The sequence below is a fragment of the Perca flavescens genome, chromosome 21, assembly GCF_004354835.1.
Source record: "Perca flavescens isolate YP-PL-M2 chromosome 21, PFLA_1.0, whole genome shotgun sequence".
NCBI classification, from domain to species: Eukaryota; Metazoa; Chordata; class Actinopteri; order Perciformes; family Percidae; genus Perca; species Perca flavescens.
The window spans coordinates 6,648,860-6,668,709 of record NC_041351.1 but is presented as its reverse complement, the minus strand read 5'-3'; the positions used below and the strand labels follow the sequence as shown (position 1 = coordinate 6,668,709).

At 41.5% G+C, this 19,850-nt stretch overlaps 1 protein-coding gene across 1 annotated transcript; it reads right to left on the bottom strand.

Moving 5' to 3' along the window:
• Nucleotides 1-1,621: 1,621 nt before the first annotated feature.
• LOC114547649 (ATP-dependent RNA helicase DHX8) lies at nt 1,622-12,796 on the bottom strand. Its single transcript, XM_028566921.1, has 23 exons — nt 12,587-12,796; nt 12,178-12,263; nt 11,996-12,068; nt 11,576-11,667; nt 10,945-11,051; nt 10,339-10,719; nt 9,928-10,072; nt 9,303-9,509; nt 8,609-8,696; nt 8,300-8,397; nt 7,863-8,010; nt 7,163-7,344; nt 6,587-6,781; nt 6,282-6,467; nt 5,946-6,156; nt 5,679-5,860; nt 5,192-5,332; nt 4,928-5,083; nt 3,994-4,131; nt 3,643-3,771; nt 2,824-3,020; nt 2,526-2,705; nt 1,622-2,422 (listed from the first exon to the last, which is right to left on the bottom strand). The coding sequence occupies exons 1-23, from the start codon at nt 12,693-12,695 to the stop codon at nt 2,203-2,205; spliced, it is 3,651 nt and encodes a 1,216-aa protein (XP_028422722.1). The 5' UTR covers nt 12,696-12,796; the 3' UTR covers nt 1,622-2,202.
• Nucleotides 12,797-19,850: the final 7,054 nt, after the last annotated feature.

The window sequence follows — 19,850 nt, the reverse complement described above, 5'->3', positions numbered from 1 at the left end:
GCTTAAATAATTAATTCATTCTTAGAGTTATGATTTGTATATTTATGGTATTTTTATATATATTTTTATTATTGATATTTGATATTGTATTGTCATTATTGTTATTATTACTATTTTGCTTAATATTGGCTTAGCAACTTTAAATTTAATTTTAACTATTGTAAGTTTCATATTTTGTCGCTTTGGACAAAAGCGTCTGCTAAATACAATAACCATAACTAACCCTTCCCAAAAGCTACAATAAAGCTGAGAGTAGTATATGCCCTGGAAAAGAGCACCAATACAAGAGAAGCTAATTAAGCATTTTAAGGAACACTGATGCTTGTATCAATACTTTATAGATCACAGACTTTTCAGCTACCCAACAGGCTAACCGCTAGCATTTTCAATGTAAGCTTAAACAGTTAGGTTACCTGACAGCCACTAACTTTAATGTTACAGACAAACTGCTTGTTATCGTTACGATGTGACACGCACGCGCACGCACACACACACACACGCACACACACACACACACACACACACACACACACACACACACACACACACACACACACACACACACCTCCCTCCCTTCCTGAGTTAATTTGCCTACTCCTTACCACATCGTCCTCTAGCTAGCCTACTATCTTTTCCTCACTCGCTCCCGTGGCCCGGTCCCCTCCTCCTCCTCGCGGCTTCTCCCCTGTCATGATTCTGTTTCTCTCTTCTCTCTCCTCGGCTTAAGGTTATGCTGATGTTGAAGCAGCTACTACAGCCCCAAACATGTCCGAAATTTCTCTGCACCTCCCCTGCACTTTAGTGGTCGTTTGTCCATTTTAACGGTGGATGCTAAACTTCCAGCATAACTATTACAGCTCGTGTCCCAGGGCCGGGAGGCGTGGCCATGGTGGGATTCGTAAATTTGCGGCCTGGGGAAGGGGGGTCCCTGGATTTGATTGGGTCAGGCCAGTGCCAATAAAGAAAACTAACCAATGGGCCGCTGTGATTTTTTTATGGGCCAGCCCGGCCAAAAAAATTGAAAAAGCCTATTTATATCAGTGATTCGGCCCAAGAGTGCGTCGGCCCACCGGGAAAATGCCCGGTATGCCAGATGGCCAGTCCAGCCCTGTAGTCCAGTACATTTTGGAGGCAAATATTGTTCTTTTTACACAACTATATTTATTTGATTAGTTACTAGTTACTTTGCAGATTCAGATCAATACAAATACAAACCAACTAATAAATTATGTATTATGGATAAGCTACCCAGAAGTGTGTGTGCGTGTGTATATATAGTCCCACCTTTAATAGTGATGATTACACATTAATGCATTACTTATTATAAACCAGTCATAATAGTATGATTCTGAAATAACGCTATACGGTACATTTACGAGTACATTTACTACATCCATAGAAAGTACCACAACATATTAGGGTTATATATTAAACCTATTACGTCCAGTTTAAGACTGTTCCAAGGGTTGCATTTCTTGTCATTTTTAAAATCTTCCCAGTCAAATGTCTAAGTTAGATTTTTTTGTTTCTATTTGTGGCTTAGGTAACAGACAACACCAATCTCCAAGCACTAATGTAGTACTGCACATTTCCATCAAATTAAAAGTTCACAACACAATCCAACAGGAGTAAGAAAAATTTGCATTTATTGGAGGACATATTTTTATAGTTTCACTGGCAAGTAAAGTAAAGCAACAGTCTCAGATACACAGACGAGTGAAAGCTGTCCATGCTAAAGTACAAAATCTATCAAACAATCGTTCAACCCTTATGCTCTGACGAGTATTGACTAGTGAAACATAAAGACTCCATAATGGTCCCATCAGGTCATATTTTGGCATAACATTATGCTATTACAATTTACAGTCAAAATAAATAGTCCACTGTTTTTCAGAATCTCCTCAGAAGATTATCTATAAAACTGTTGTCGAAACAACAGATTTGGATCTGATTGTTCCTTTATTAGTGCTATGAAAAGCAAATAAGCTCCGGGTTTTCCTAAAATAATGACACTAAAATTACCATATTGTAGGAACTTCTGAGGGAAAATGTACAACGTGTACACATTTAAAAAGAGAAGTGAAAACAGCTTGAAGTTGAGTTGGGATGCTAAAAACTTCAACCACTAGATGGTGCAGGACGATGCATCCGACTCCATCATGACTGTCAAAACGTTGTTCTGTATGGGTGATGTCACGCATATCAACGGCGTCTGAAGGCACGAGAGATTCTCCAAGCGTTGGGCTCCTCGTAACGGTTGTACAGAGGCTCGAGGCGCTGTTGTTTCTTCTGCTTGCTGAGGCGCGTGGGGTCGGACACTTTGAAGAAGGCTGGTGAAAACTCCACCAGCCAGCGAGGGTCGATGGTGGTCACCTCCCGCATGTACTCCTTGGTGGTCAGCACCAACTCATGGTACACAACCCTGAGGATAAGAGAGGCAGGATGTCACATTTTAGAAATTAACTATGATAAACATTTATTTCTTGTTTAACTGCTAAAAAGGTTGAACTGAGGTTTTGTCGTACCACTCAGGCTGGCGGTTGAACAGAGCGCTGGAGGGGTGGATGTATACAACTTGCTGGTCTATAAGGGTCCGGTAGCCTTCTTGAGGATCCTTTTTAGCTGCATTCCTGAAGAAGCCACTGCAGATGGCTTTCTGGACCCGTACTGTGGCTTTGCCACAAGATACCACATCCAGTTTATGTCTGAAGAGAAGAGAGAGCATGTTGGAGGATCATGAGCAACCAGACAGATATTGGTGTTATTTCAGACTCAGTTGCAAACATGTATTGTTGTTCTGCCTTGACATCTTAACAATTATACCTGTCCATGATACCCAGCATCTGTTTGCGGATGTCCTGGGCTCTGCGCAGGGAGCGAGCCTGGATGAAGTTCTCATAACACCAGGGGTTGGAGAACTTGTTGTTCTTCCAGGAGTTGTAAACCGCCAGCAGGGTCAAGTGATCGCCCTCAGGTTGATGAAACTTTGCCTTCTTCTGGTCGGCCAAGGCCTGCTTGTCCTTTAACACAAGAAGAAAAATAAATAAACAAATGAGCCACTGTGATTGGATCTTTACTCTGGGAAAAGTTAAATCAAAAGATGAGGGGTCAAACTGTCACGGTCATGATAAATACACTAAAATATAATTTTGAAAATGTAATCAAATGCAATGGAAATTCAAAACTGCCTGGACATATCTTTTGCAAAAACCAGGAGACAGCAATTAATAAATTAAAGTTGTTTGTTTTTTTTGACAGAGAAAATAAGCTTTTCAAAAATCCATTCATAAGTTTTCATTAACTGTGACACAGTAATGTTGTATGTCTAATTGAAAAACAAAACAAACAAAAATACCACGATCATAATGAAGTTTGACCCAGGTCTTGAAATATAAGATAAAATAATACTTTGTCTGTTACACAAGGGTTACAGAAAATGTTATTTGACAAGGCTACAGTCACAAAGAGACATTCAGACAGATGCATAAAAACAAGACATGGGGGTGTTAAGGTATCAGCTGACTGTGGTGTTCATCTAATACACCCCATGTCTTGTGGTTATAGGTTTTATATATTAGAAAACTGCCCACTCAGAAAACGCTTCAAAGTCATATTTACTACAAGGTTTGGTGGCGGACATACCTTGGGCCTGTAGAAGACGTTCTGCACCGACAGCATTGACACGATGGTGAGCATCTCTTCACTGCAGCCCAGATGGACGGACATGATCAACATCTTACACAGCATGGGCTCCAGAGGAAACTCCGCCATCTAGAAGACAGATGCAGGGAGAAGAAACAATAACAATTATTGGGGCAATGCTTATAAAGACAAGAGGGAAGTGAAGGTTATAATAGAAAAAAACAAAAGCAACCACACACTGAAGCATAAATATTTCAAACAAACTACAAAGTACATGCATGTAATTGGATGTAGATTGATTCTCTTCATCTTCGCAGCTGAGGGAAACCAACACATAAAAGCATAACTCACCCTTCTGCCCAGCCGTGTGAGTAAGCCTTCATCATCCAGGGCTCCCAGAGTGTAGAGCTGCTCCATGGCTGTGATCAGAGTCTCCATGGGAGGAGCGTCCATGAAGTCAAAAGACAGGAGGTCATTGATGCCCATGGCCTGGTGGGCGGAACATAAATAAAAGATGAAAGATGATGGCAATGCATTATGTTCATAATATTAATTAAAAAAGCTTAAGTTTAAGGCTGAGAAAGTTCAGCTGCAACTTTTGGTCCTTAATTTTCTACAATACTTAAATGCTACTGCATTGCAAACCTGTATACAAGAGAGATGAATTGTCTTTGATTAACTAAAATCTTAAAACGATTACTTTGACAAATGAGAATGGGGAAATTAGATAAGATGCTTCAATTAGTTGTAACTATATGTTTCAATTAACGCGACATAAAGTAACTATATAAAAATATTACGGTGCAAATCTGCCATCATAATAGCAATGTGCCAAGGTACAAACGCAACTGGCTTTTAAAGGGAATGGGAGATGACACTCCGATTGGTTTATTGCATGTTACGCCCAAAACACACCTATGAATTAATTAAGACACCAAGTACAACCGTTTTGAACCAGGCGCCCAGCGCACGGACCCTTTTTTCCGCCGTTAAACTAGCAAAAGTGGATTTGGACACGCCCTAAATGCATCTGCGCCGTGCGCTTCACGCTGTGCGCTTAGATCGTTAAAATATGGGCCTCCATGTCTAATGCAGCATCTTTGCAGAACATTGCAGAGTCAGTTATGGGATAGGAGGCGATATTCTGCCTTTAAGTTTCTGCTCCGTATACAGCCACGATCCATTCCTTTGACATCTAAGCTACGTTTCTACCTGGTGCTCATCCTAAATACACACATTCTGGGTAAGATAAGAAGTAACCTTGGTTGCTGAGAGACTGTTTTACCTTCAGAGACAGCACAGTGCTGGCCAAGTTGGTTCTCTGGATCTCAGGCACGTTGGTGGTCAGCATCTCGTCTCTGTAGGCTCTCTCGGTGTAGAGCCTGTAACACTTCCCTGGGCCTGTTCTGCCAGCTCGACCTGCCCTCTGCTTGGCCTGGGCCTGAAATTGACATTTTAAAAATAATTCAGTAAGCTCGGCAACGGCTTTAATTACATCATGCTGAAATATCAGGATATATCTTCTCCTGCAATATCATAAATATAGTACCTGTGAGATAGGCGTCACAACCAGCTGGTCAATGCCAGTCTTTGAGTTGTACACTTTTTGCTTGACAAAACCAGGGTCCACCACATAATAGATTCCATCGATGGTCAGTGAGGTTTCTGCAATGTTGGTGGCAATGACCACCTTAAGGGAAAGAATAATGATTATTCCACATAAAAAAATGCTCTGCCTATTAAACTCAGCATGGGCCTATTTCTGTTACATTTTACCACATCGTTTTAGAAATGCCAGTGTCGGCCAGTAAAGTGGCTTTTGTAAGACTATAGTTGTAAAACTAAAAACAAGAAAAGAAAAAAAAGTTGATCCAATGGGACAACATTAGAAGCTATAACACAAGACTATTTACTGATTATATTACAGGACATTTCATACCAAAACAATGACCATTTATATAAGTAGTGCTGAAAGATAACCAAGATAATCATTTGTAGAAGCAGCATAACTGTACTGTACTGTTAAATATAGGCACCTTTCTGCTGCCTGGGGGAGCCGGGTCAAAGATTCTTGTCTGCATCTCACTGGGCAGGGCAGAATAAACTGGAAGAATAATCAGCTCGGGAACATCAGGCCCCAGTGACTTCATTCTCTCGTACAAGATCTCACAAGCGGTGTCGATCTCTTCCTGTCCAGTCAGAAACACCAGGACGTCACCTGGACAGAGACAAGGGAAGGGTGGATTTTGACGTGGACTGAGGTTTGGGTCTACTGAAGACATCAGTCTTGTCTAAAATCATACCTGGAGGTTCGGTCAGATGAATTTGCATGACTGTGATGAGACTGGCATCCAGGTAGTCCGTCTCAGGTTCTTTGGTGTAGAGAACCTCTACTGGGTAAGTTCTTCCTGGGATGGTGAAGATGGGCGCTTCGTAGAAATACTGAGAGAACTTCACGGCGTCCAATGTGGCTGATGTTACAATCAGTTTCATGTCTGTTCGTTTCTGTACAGTCTGAGAAAGAAAAAAAAAAAAGAAGAAAAAAAAAAATACTTAGTGTCTCTTTTACGGACACCCAAGTCACCCAACTTTTTTCCCCTGAATGTATGAACACAAAAGCCTCTGCTCATCTTGCTTACCTTCTTGAGCAAACCAAATAGAACATCAGTGTGGATTGTCCTCTCGTGAGCTTCATCCAACATGATAATGGCGTACTGGCCCAATTCAGAGTCGATCAGACACTCTCTCAACAGCATACCGTCCGTCATGTACTTGATCACCGTCTCGGGGCTAGTACAGTCCTCAAAACGGATGGTGTAACCCACCTAGACCAAAAAATATCTATATTAGCCCTTTAGAGATTTAACTAAATAATTCCAAAATATATACATTTTTAGATTTTACCATCATCATCAAATGTGAAGACAAATGATGAAGCGCTCACCTCTTGGCCTAGACAGCAACCATACTCCTCGGAGACTCTCTTGGCCACTGACATTGCGGCTACACGACGGGGCTGCGTACAGCCAATCTTCCCCCTGGTGGTGTAGCCTGCCTCCGCCAGGTACTGAGTGATCTGCGTGGTCTTACCAGACCCCGTCTCTCCAATCACAATCAGGATCTGGTTGTCATGGACAGCCTGTGACAGGTAAACACAGAGAGCAAATGTTACAAACTGTCACTTGAGTCGCCGCCATTCCCCCTTTTGCATTTTGTCTTGGTTTAGAAAAGATTAAAACTAACATGGGTAAAAAAACAACATATTTCTGTAAAGGGTTGTTTGAGATCAAACTTAAGCAGCACCAGAATAAAAAGCATATCAAACAAAATTTAAGAAATCTGGTAATTTGCATTTTGCAGATGTTTCCATTTAACACATCCCAAAGCAAGAACACACTTAAGTATCAACTTGTTTCTGCTTGTTTAAGGATAATTACATTTTCAACAGAACCTAATCAAAATCATTTATAATCTCCCATGTGAATCATACAACTAAATCTGTTTTTAAACTGTGACAAACCTGAATGAGCTGCTCCTTCAGCTTGTAGATAGGCAGGCTCTCCCTCTGCTCCAGGATGGACATTTGGGTCTTCTTTCCATAAGAGGCCTTGTTGCCTCCAAAAGCATGCTTCTTCCACTCTGGGATATCATTAGGCATCATGCCAATGCCTCTCATGTTAGCTGCAATCTGCCTACCATCAACTGTGAAAGAGAAGTAGAAGTGTGCTCGATAATGAAGAAAAACTGCATTTAGCACAACTAAAATCTCATCGCATCAGTAGCTATGTCGAGATCTGCATGGTTATTGCAGGATAATGCCCACACTTGGCAAGTGCCTAGACCACCTAGGGCCATGGAGGGGATACAAGAACACTGGACCATGGCAAGACTATTCCATCCGGCCAGATATGGGGCTGCAGGAAACCAGATAACCATGTCCAGTACTGGCAAGCCTGAGGGGGTGCTGTCTGCCATCGTTCAGCAAGTCTCATGTCTGTGCTCGATTTTGATAAAGATATGCAAACGCACAGATTGTTTTCCAAACTGGATTATGCCAAGAGCAAAGATAAAACTCTGAAGACAGAGGTGAGGGGGATCAGTATGCAAATTTCAAGCTGACACATGTTTTTATTGCAGACACTAGGATTTGAGCAATTGTACTTCAGCATCAACATCTGTGGTTTAGAAATAACAATGCGCACATCTAATTGATTTCTTACCATCTGGCAGCGGGTCGACCCAGTGTTTATTCAACCCCATGGGGATGGAGTCCATCTCTGCCTCTCGTGCAGCCTGCTTCAACTCTCGTCTCTCCTTAGCCAGAGCGCTCTGCATCATGGCCGCTTGAGACAGAGAGCCATCTGGATTCTATGGGCAGAGGGAAACACAAGACCATGCTGCTTAGATATATTATGATCTTATATATATTTACATTAACTGAAAATGTGTGCTGAACAGCTTCTCAGTCAATGAACAAATTATCTACTAAATATTTCAGCCATCCATCCATCCATGGAAATCCATCCTGAAATAAAACTACATATTACAACATCCTCCTTAAGTCACACAGAAACGGTGTCAAAAGTACACAATTTAGTTCTTGTGTAGTCTCCCCCGTGTATTTAGCAAAATATGTGAGAACACACAAACAAAGTACCTTGACAATCTTGACAGGGCTCATGTCCATGCTTTGTTTGGTGTGTCCCCTCAGGAACGGGGGCTCCTCTTCAACCAGCTCAATTTCCAAATCTTCATCTGAATGGCAGTGAACAAGATCAATCAGCAAACAGTCCACAAGTCATATTTCATAAAGCGAGCCATTTTCATAAATGCTAACACTGGCATGCTAACTTGCTGATCAGCAGGTATAATGTTCCCTAGTTTAGTTTAGTGTGTTAGCATGCTGATGCAAATGGCATTAGTTTTACAGGTATGTGGTTATAAATCGTAGTGCTCGACTTCTTACCCTCTTCATCATCAACTTTAGGAAGGATGCCTGTCTCGTCATCAAAATCAGGGAACTCTTCTTTGGACAAGACGTTGGCAGCAATCATCTAAAGACAAACATGAGCATGAGAATTGGCATGTGATTAGTCTATATAGACAATGTTTCATTTAACGGGATTGTTCCGGTGCCGCTATAGGTTCCGCCGGATGTCCTTTATTTTCGGCCGGATGTCCCTCACCTTCTGCTTTCTTTGTGTTGGCGTTCTAAACTCTGGTTGATTTCTGAGGACTATGGTTAACTACTCCTCAGCTCTCTGCAGGGTAAATACAGACAGCTAGCCTGACTATCTTTCCAATCTGAGTTTTCTGTCGCACGACTAAACGTACCCATGTTCCACCAAAACAAGTTCCTTCCCGAGGCTATTTTGCAGAGGCACCGCAGCTCTGTCCGGCGCTTAGCACCGCCCGCAACGATTGTGATTGTTTTAAAGAAATGCTAATAAACCAGAGCACGTTTTTCTCCCATCCCAGAATCTTGTGGACTAGCCAGACCCTCCTTGGCTGTGCTGTGGAGATAGGTCTGGCAATGCGAGACTAGCATGTGATAAAATAAATAAATAAATAAAATAAACCCACAAAGGGATTCAGTGTTTTCCTCAAAGCCTCTTCTGAAAACTTAAATGTGTGCAGAAATCCATACTCTATAGACCCACCTGTTTGATCTCCCACTTCTCTGGGTCCGAAATTTTGGTGAGCCTCTTGCGCTCCAAGGTGTCGTCCTGCTCCAGCTCAGGGGGGTGTCCCAGGTTCAGGTTGCTCGGCCGGTCGGGGTTTCTCATGGAGATCTCATCCCCTCCGTCTGGGCCTACGTTCCTCCTCCTGTTGGGGTTCAGGTCTTCTCCTGTCTCCTGGTCCACATCCTGGCAAAGAGAGGAGGAAAAAAAATTAGACCATTTACATGCTGACAATTCAGGGGGAAAACAGTCAGTCTACCCTGAGAGAAGATCCCATGATGACTGAATTTAATATTTCCAAATACACTCTCCAAATATCTCTTAATGGGAAATTCAGAGAAGCTTAAATCACTAATTAAGTAAATTTTGTTTGACTAACTGGCTCAAACAATTACCTGCTCTGATATAAATGGAATATCAGAATAAATTGAACACACAGACACAAATCTTTTAAATCATTTAATTAATAAAGTACCATGGGTGCTATCAAAATCTAAATTTTCCAACCTGGGTCACACAAGGAAATCTGTAAACCCACAAATTATTCTACTTCAGACTAACTTGACATAAATCTGTTCAATACGTTGTTGTCCGTTCTTCATACCTTCATACTGAGGCTTGTCTTAGAGCCGGTGAATGAGAGAACCTTGATCTTGACTCTTTGGCCTTTGCTGACAACATCAGCCACGTTGGCCACACGGCCCTCTCTACGCAGCTCGGAAATGTGGACCAAACCCTCCCATCGTTTCCTACATACAGAAAACAACTAAATGGTTAACTTTACTCGCGGAATAACACACTGAAAAATACAGCTCCTTCCTGGTCACTTATGCTCCATGTAAATGTCATAGGACTGCATATGCAACCGGAGCACAGACCTGAAGAGTTTCATTCAATTTACAGAATTGATAATTGGGGAAAAAAAAAAAAAAAAAAAAAAAAAAGATTGTTTCTTTAGTAACCAGTAGGCTAAGCTAAAGTTGTATTAATGGCACTTTGGTGACTTAATACTAACCTTAATCCCTCCAGCTGAACAAAGCATCCAAACTGCATAATACTGGTGACTTTGCCATTGTATATGTCCCCAACCGAAGGTTCCTCTGGTGGTGGCCGGTCCACATGTTTGTCCTTCCAGCGGTCAGAGTCTTTGTCTTGGTCTTTTTTGGGGCTAGGTGAGCGCTCAGACCAACGGGAAGATTTGTCTCTTCTTTTGCCACGATCTTTGTCTCTGTCTCCATCTCGGTGCCGATCACGGTCTCTGGAGCGAGACCTGGACCTTGAGCGATGCCGCCTCTTCCTGTCCTTCTCCCGATCTCTGTCCCGATCTCTATCACGATCTCTGTGCCTGTCTCTTTCTCTGCTTCGACTTCTGCTGTGGCGTCTGCTCTTTTCTGACCTGTAAAAATGAGTGGGAAAAGTACAATAAAGTAAACTTCACAAGCCACCGTTCACATGTAATTGTTAATTTTTTTTTATTTTAATTCACACAAACTTAACAATAGAAGTGCATATTTGCAGGTTGTGGTCTTTTTGTTTCCTATATTTAACAAAGCAAACATCACTTACATCCATTTCAAGGATATGGAAATAAAAATGTGACGGGTGTCCATAGTCATCTTACCTGCTCTTGCTGCTTTTGGAGTCTGTCCCACTGACACTGGGCATAAACATCTCCAGCTCTTTCATGGCATCAGCTGCTACCTTCACATCATCTTCATCTAATAGCTTCTGAGAAAGTCAATTGCACAAAAACAGTTAGCAGCACAGTACAGTACCATTCAACTTTCACTGGTTAACATCTTTGTTTAGTTTTCTTATCAAATTAATTTCTGTAAAACGGCATTATGCTACAGGCATGTTGGTCGTCACAGGTACACAACACCTTTTTCTAACTTTAAGAATACACATCAAAATGAAAAACATGTCAGCAAAGGCTGTACACATTAGGTGCATCTCATGTCTCTTATTTGATGGCTCCTCTGCTGAGCCGGAAGTTGTTCTGCTCCTCCTTCGTGAAGGCCGTCTCAAAGCTCTTATTTCTGCCCCGAGGAGCGAGCATCGGGGAGGAATCACAGAGAAGCTATGCAATTTAAGAGAACTGAGATGTACCTCCTGTCTCTTTTTGTTTAATTTTGTGCATTAAGTGTTATTAAGAAATTAAAAAAAATCAGTCAACATGTCAGGATCTTGTTTTGCATTAATGGTTACAAGTCAAACAAATACCCCCCTACAAATGTGTTAAAGAAACGTACCTTTGGCACTGGATCATTTGGTCTACACAGTGCAGGAAACAGCTCCTTCAACTTATCCTTTTCTGTCTTCGGCTTGACCAAAGCCTCAGAGGCTGATAAAGGACAGTTATAAATTAATTGCAGTTTTGATTAATCCCAATAGGAGAAATGTATGAAATAACACTATGTGACATTGTACAAGGAAACTAGAGATATGTAGCAGTTGCACAGTACAATAATAGACAGCATACAAGTACAAAATACACAGTATTTTGGGGAAAAGTCCCCCAAGTATATGCTTTTTTTTTTTAGCTCTGAGTAGAGTTAAACCAAAGCAGGACCCAATCCCATTTTTAATAGTTAGTCAGTTTAGTTAGTTACAAACTAAATTCAAATAATAACGTTACTTTGGCAGCTCAACGGTTAGCTACATTTACTTACCTTTACTCGTAGATGACTTGGATGGAGGTCGCATAGTCTGAATGAGCCTGAGCAAATTACCAATGAGAGAATCCTACGATAAACAACAAACAGAAGACAACACAGTTAGCTAGTTACCAAGTAACGTAACGTTAACGACTATTTGCTTAATATAGCTAGCTAGCATTTCGCGTTGAACTTACTGTGAATTCGGCTCCATTTTGAAGCAAAAGAGCTTTGAATCCATCAAAGGTCGGCTGTTTTTCAGCAAGGTCGATGACAAATTCAGCTGCAACAATGAACAAATGAACGTTACAAATGAACAGGACATTTACAGCTAACTCCTATTAGCTTAACTAACGTTGAAACGAAAACGATTCTTGCAATGTTGAGCACTTACTACAAGCCTAGCTACACATTTCACGTTAATTAACGTTACGTTGTGCATGGCAACAGTCCGGAAAATAAACATGCCTGTCTACAGATAACAAACACTGTGGCTAGCTAGCTAACAACAGCTAGCTAGCTACTTAGCATAAGCTCGCTAGTTAGCTAGCTAGCTAGTTGGGATATTTCGATTTGATCGGCAGTTCTCGGCCTCGAAATACGCACCTAAATCTTTGTCACTTATTCCCAGATGGTTGTCAAGCTCCGTGCAGACCTTAGACACCAAAGACAAATATTCAAGCTGCGATAGCTCGTCAACTCCACCGTCTGCCATTCTCCACGAGTCTTGTTTTGCTCAGAGAAGGTAGACAACAGCAGACAACTTGGATGTGTGGTCAACTTCCTCCCCACTTTCGTATTTTACGTCAAGTACGTAGCATGGATGTATTACGTAAGGGTGGCCAGTCTTGCCTCTACTTGCCGCACGATGGCGCCAAATCCCTAACAATGAATGTAAAATACTAGCGGTCTCAAAGATCAATTTGTCATTTGGGGTTTGACAGCAGTAGACTATAATCAACTTTATTTTATAAAAGTGATCCATCAAATCAAATGCATCTCTGAGGTAGCCTATAGCCTAACAGTTTAACACAATAAGAAATGAATATATAACCTGTATATTTTTCTCCTTATTATGCTCCTGGTCCTTGTTTTATGAACTGTAGGCCTAGGATATGGCTCTTGTAAATGTTAAATGCACACTTTTAAGAGGACAGGTGTAATTTTAGTCTTGTGCTGATTTTCATAATTTGTGTTACTTCTCGTTTAGCAAATCAATATTAATGCTACAATCAATTCAATCACATTTCTGTGCTTCTAACTTTGTAGTCTCGCTTTGCCAGACCCGCCTCCCAAGCACATGGAGGGAGTCTGGCTACTCCACATAGCAAACCAGAACGTGGAAGTGGAACATCAAGGATATAGAGTACTAACTTTGTGGCAACTTTTTGGGAAGGCCCTTTCCTGTTTTCACATGACGATGCCCCTATGCACAAGACAAGGTCCATAAAAAAAGGGTTTTTTTTTTGTCCAGCCAGACTGGCCTGCACAGAATCCTGATCTCAACCCAATCCGACAACTTTAGGATTAATTGTACCCCAATTGTTCCCGACCTCACTAATCTTTGCAACCAGGCCCCCAAATTCTTCCCAACTGTACACAGTTAATAGCAATGAACCATACCATGCAATCTTGAACGCTTAGCTGAGGCCCAGTACACAAAGTGTCACTGCAGAGTGTCATGATTCATGGTTTTGTACTCACTAACAGGTTTTTGACTCATGGAGACTTGGAAGTGTTTTACTGTGGGAGAAATGTGGACCTGTAAATCAGTACTTCATTTTGTAAGACTTTGTATGTGCTGTCTGGGTTATCATAATGTATTGTATTAGGTGTATGGTGTTTATGCTGGGAGTAGCTACATGCTGGTACGCAGGTCATGGGAGACATCCTCGGCTCGGCCTGGGATAACACACTCCATATAGCTCCCAGCACATCCTAAACTCCTTGATGTAATCTTACAGACCCTCCCATACACACTACCTCTGTTTAAATATTTCCATCTGTCTGTGTCTAGTTGGCACTCTCCTCTCAGACCGTCAACCCCTAATCTCCTTTTCAAATTTAATCCACATTACAGTCATAAATATGCCACTTATTTGCTGCAACAGACTACTGCTTAATTCATCATCTAGAAACCTTTCATAAGTTCTCGCATGACTTCATGCTCACACAATCTCCAACATTTATCATTTTAAGAGATGCCATCTGCATGTGTCTTGCTACAGTATGTTAAACTTAAGCACTGAATTTCTGTAATCTTTGGTAATTATTTTTGCTTCACTTGTCATTTCTCACATTCCCACGCCTACTTTAAAAGCATAATTTTACATGTTTATGTCTTCCTATGTTGACTCAGACAGTAATTCATGATCTTTTCCAAGTCAATGCAGTTTTCATTTTGCAAGTATTTTCTCCCCCTTGTACTGTCAAAAACTAAATCTGGAATTTATTTAGCTGTTTGGGTTCAGTTAACTAGTAAAGAAAAATAATTTTTGAACTCCAGTGTTAATAAACACAAATTTGTTTGTAGCCATGGTAGCGACTTGTTAATCACAAGGTAGCCACGCCCTAAAGCACCGTCGTTTATTTTTCTGTAAATGGAACCATAATTTACAACATGAACACCATGCTGTATTGAAGACAACTTGTAACTAGCTAAACAAGCTGTTTTTCTGAGGTAATAAATAGGTGAGAAATAGGATCATTTATTTCATAGAATTTTATACAATACGGACTTTAATGTGCAACCAGTGGAATTGCCCCCTGCTGGCCATTAGAAAGAATGCAGGTTTAAGGCACTTCCTCATTGGATTCACTTTTCAAGCCTGGAGGTTGCTGCTTGGGTAGTCTCACATTGCCAGACCTTCCTCCACAGCGCTGGAGAACCTCTGGTACCTACGGCAGGACTCCTGTTAACCCCTTTCTACGACTATAAATCCAGTTAGAAGTGCTAGGAAAGTATTTTTGAACATTGGGGAGAGCCAGGCTAACTGCTTTTAGTATTTATACAAAGCTAAGCCAATCCCTGGCACTAGCTACATATGTACATATGCACAAGCATATAAGTATTTTTTTTTCTCTTATTGCTTCAATGGAAATTAAGGGGCCAGGTCCAAACCACAAACAGCCCCAGACCAAACGTGAACAGGAATGTCCATATACTTTTGGCCATCTAGTGTTATGGAAGTAGACAAAATGCCCAGTTAAAATAACATTAGGCAATCAGCGCCAAAAGAAACATGATGTTGAAACAGGTGGGACCATGCTGCTTCATTAGATTAGGGCTTTTAAGATTCATACAGAATTTATTCTCTCTCTCTCTCTCTCTCTCATGTTGCTACAGATCTAGCCAATGTTTATGAAAAACATTCCTCAAACACCGCCCTCTTCTTTCCTTCTGCCTCCCCTGTGTGGTGTAGGCTTCCAGGAACATGTATACATTTACCCCGACGGGGCTGTTTAAGGGCAGTCGTCTCACTCACTGTGCCGTCCTCACCTGACCTGATTTGAAAGAAAGGAGGGAAACGTATGGGCAACAGGAAGGGGAGGGGAGTGGACTCACTCACACTTACATAAGAGGCCTCTAATGCATACAGAGCACATGCTACATGTGCATGGCTGTCCTTGATGCTCTATGGTGAGCGCTGATGAAAACAAAAGACGGAGACACTGGAAGGATTAGACAGACTGAGAAATAGAGATGAGACTACGAAAAAGAAAACTACTGTTGGAGCCGATCCATGTAAGATTCTTTAGGAGAGAGTGTGTACAAGAGAGTGAAAGAGACAGAGGGGGGAGACAGGGGGAGAGGTATTAGTAGGCCATCCTGACTCCCTTGGGCCCCCAGTACTTGGATTTGCATTCTTCTGTTCCACTGTCCTGGTAAACACACATTCTTTTTAGTTAGCAAAGAATAGAGTACAAACAGAGATAAAAATACATGACATGCATAGACCATGTTCAGTACTCCATGTACTTTGTGGATCTATGGTTGTGTGCATGTGTGTAGCTGAGCATGTGAGGAAAAAAAAAACAGGGTTGGAAAAAAAAAGGGTGTCTGCAAACCGTCCTTGAGATTCAAGCATATACTGAAATTGACAGCACAGCTGGCTGCAATGTTCTCCTGCTGCTGAGTGGAAAATTCCTGCCATGACGGAGCATGAAGTGTGTGCATGTGAGAGGGGGTGTGCGCATGACACACACATGAGAGAGAGAGGGAGGAAAGGAGGAGGGCGATCGGAGGAGGCTGGGCTATCGTCCAAACAGCAAGCGTGGGATTGGTTGGCGGAAAAGCTGCCTTTGTGAGATCACAGCCCCCACAACAGCTTCCACCCACATGGCGGACTTTGTGTGAGAAGATCCACCCTGCTGCCCACACCAAGTTAATAAAAACAAACCTGTGTTCTCAAGGATATGCAAGCTTCAAGTCATTCACATCACAGTGCTGCACACTAGTAAATCCAATAACACTCTTCTCTAAGCTATATAGGAGTCAGAGTGGACCTTTCCATTCCATTATGTACTGTTCAGTAGTGCAGCATGAATCACAGTTGTCCTTCATACACATGCAGTTAAAACTAAGTAGACATTGTCAGAAAAGTTGTGTCCAAAACGAACACCTAAAAGGTCACTATCTAGTACTTCACACATTTGAGATAAAGTCTGTAAGTGTCAATTAAGAACTTCTTTTCTTTAAAGTTAAACTAATCAATGTTTTTTATGTTAAATCTGTTTCAAATAATGCAGCCTAATGTTAAAAGCCCAAAGAGAATTATCAGTAGACTCTGCAGTTGCCCCTCAGCTCTATGGAGCGCTTTAGTGTCTTTTAGCTCATTGTTTTATGTATATGTATTTAGCAGCTAAAGAGGCAGATAGTTCCCCTTCAGGAGTTGATCGAGACCAAAAACAGACCTAAAAAGGAGAGGGAATCTTGGGTTAACGTTCATCAGGTGGCAAGAAACACGAATCCAAAGGAATGCTAATGTTGCACTGTGTTTGCTAATACTAATAGGCAGCTGTTAGCTAAAACATTTACAATAACAAATTTATATGGCGAAGTTCTGTGAACATCTAGTTCCACTGTCCCCAAGTGGCCAAAAGAAATCTATTAAATCTGCCTCGAAAAGGCGCCATATTCTGTATAAATAATTAAGCAAGCTTAACGGTTGTTGCACAAACATTTTAATTGCATTTTGTGTCTGTTAAGAGGCACAAAGGCACTCTTTATGTTATAACCCCAAAGCTACCATTTTAGCTAACTGGGAGCTATGGGCATTAGCTGCAGCAACTCCAGTTTGCTAAGACCGATTCTGTTCGGTTTTTTTTTTGCTATTGACAGTACTCACATATTTATAGCAATCAAGATTATGCCCAGAGTTCTCCTTTAAAGTCATAGCGCGTTCCATTTGTACTCAGAACTCTGATTTTCCGAGGTCAAAGTCGGAAACACGCCCCTGACCTCGGATTTCCGTGCTCGGAACTCGGGCAACCACCGAGTACCCCAAGGTAAAAATCATGGCTGCTCCATGCATCAAAAGTTGTGAAAGATGTAGTAACATACAGTTAGAAGCACTTCTGTGTCATTTGTGTCATACACGCAGTACTGTCCACATTCTATCTGTGGACATGTTACGCTGTTTGTATGCACAAAAACCAGCGTAATGCATTGTTATAAACTGGCATTGCTAACAATGGCTAACCAGGCTAGAGCTAATGAAAACAATGAAAATCCAACTTGTAAATGGAACGCAGTCAACTCGGGTGTAATGTCATTCTCAGCTTCGACTTCCATGTTCCGAGGTAAATGGACAGACTATTACAATCCCGAAGATCTCTGTTTTCTTTGGCGGCACCTATGGTGATAAGCAGTAATTGCAGGTGTGTTTTTAGATCTCATTCCCACTTGTTTTTTCAGTTTCATCATCTGTAGGCATGACTCTTTTCTTTGTTTGTTCAGCCGTAGTAACTGTTTACCCGCAATGCTAGCAGAAAGGCGCTTCACACACAAGTGAGTTGTCGCGTTAGCTCCGCCTACCCTCTCTGGCGGACCAACCACTGCTGGGTAATGGAGAACGTGCCAATAACTGTGTGCTGCTTGTTAATTTTCCCGGGAATGTCGCCACAGACACCCAGTTCGTAATACTGCAAATGCATGGCTCAATCACCTCTGTGTTACCTCATTCTGCATCATTCTGCGATAGATAGTGACTTAACAGACATGTATGTAATGGAAAATTATATGTATATGTTCTTTATTATTCTAAAGCTTTACATAAAATGGAACATGTGTCAGAAGAATACTTACTTTTTGTCTACGGTAGTACACGAACATACCATTTAAATAGGTTGGGGATAGGGTCATCTAGCAGAATCCATTTCGGAAATATTTTTATTTATTTACTTCATTTACAATTGTCTGTATGTTTTCCATTAGTATTTTGCATATACTGTGTTTTATTTATGTTCTTATACTCTCCTGCACACAGTTTGAACAAAGCTGTTTGTCTTCAAAGTTAAGGAGGGTGGGGGGGGATAACACAGCATCGGCAGAGACAATGATTTTTTTGTAGTTGTCGGACTAAGTGTGCAGGCCAACAGCCATCCCATCTGTGACGAGAACTCATTCTGGGTTGAAGAACTAGCAGCCATAGCCTTGTGACCAGCTGTCTCTCACTGGGAAACCTCACGGCGCTCTGAAAGACATCCGATCTGATCTGTCGATAAGTCAGACAGGACGTGCCGTGACATGCGCTGATGAACTGAGCAGTGCTGCCAGCGCCTGTCTTTCACCCTGACACAGATTTGACCAGACAAACCGTGTTTACTCCTCATTTAGCCATTATTTCAGCCCACCGAGTTTACATCCTTCTGCTGCATGCAACTGGAAAATAACATTGTTTTTCCAATTATGCAAATATTTTTCACCAAATGGAGATGCTCGCATACTGCTGGCGAACATAGCTGTCCTCAATCTAAGTAGGATTAAGTGCTCATCTTGGATTATGCTACACGGGGACATTTACATTTTCATCTATTATTACCGAAACCTGTGTCAGGAGTGCAGAGCATGTTTGAGTGAGGATTTAAAATTGTTGATGCAGTGATAATGTACTTTGCATCTTTAATATTGTCCAAATGATCAATTCAGAGTCACACAGCCCTCTATTTTACGAACATACCCAGCTATCATCTTTAATGTCACCAATCTGGATTGAAGACATGATACAGTCATGATAGAGAAATGACATGTGTCATTTATTCCCATGTACAGTGACTCCACCAGTCAACAATTACAACTGCATATAACAAGAGACAATGAGGTGATAACAAGAAAAAGGTTTTTGTGGGTTTAATTTATTAGTCCATTAATGAAAACCCTCCAGCACATGATGTAGCCTGCTGGAGAACTGAGAGCCAATAACAGCCCAAGGAGCCAGTGAGATGTAAGTTTAGTCACATATTTATTACATAAATATATAGTAAAATAGACCAGCGACAAATACCATAAAAATATCTTCCTTTAAAACCCTGACCATGAACAAAGATTTGAAAATCACACATTGACATTTACGAGCACGCTGATTGTCTGGACCTGTCGTAAGCAGCCCACCACAAATACCTGACATCACTCCTCCCACTGGACTCTTTTTGGGAGGCGGAGAAGGAGGGGGAAACAGGGGAGGGGAAGGGGTGCTGAGGAACCGCAGGGGATTGGGTAATCACAGGGAGGACAAGTCCAGGTGAGAAAGGGTTTGGTGTGATGGAGGTGTGGGTGGTGTGAGAGGAGATCACAGTAGATAATCGGAGGTTTCCTGTGTGCGCGCGCGTGTTTATTTGAAAAACAAGATGGTGAGTAATTATGTAGCCC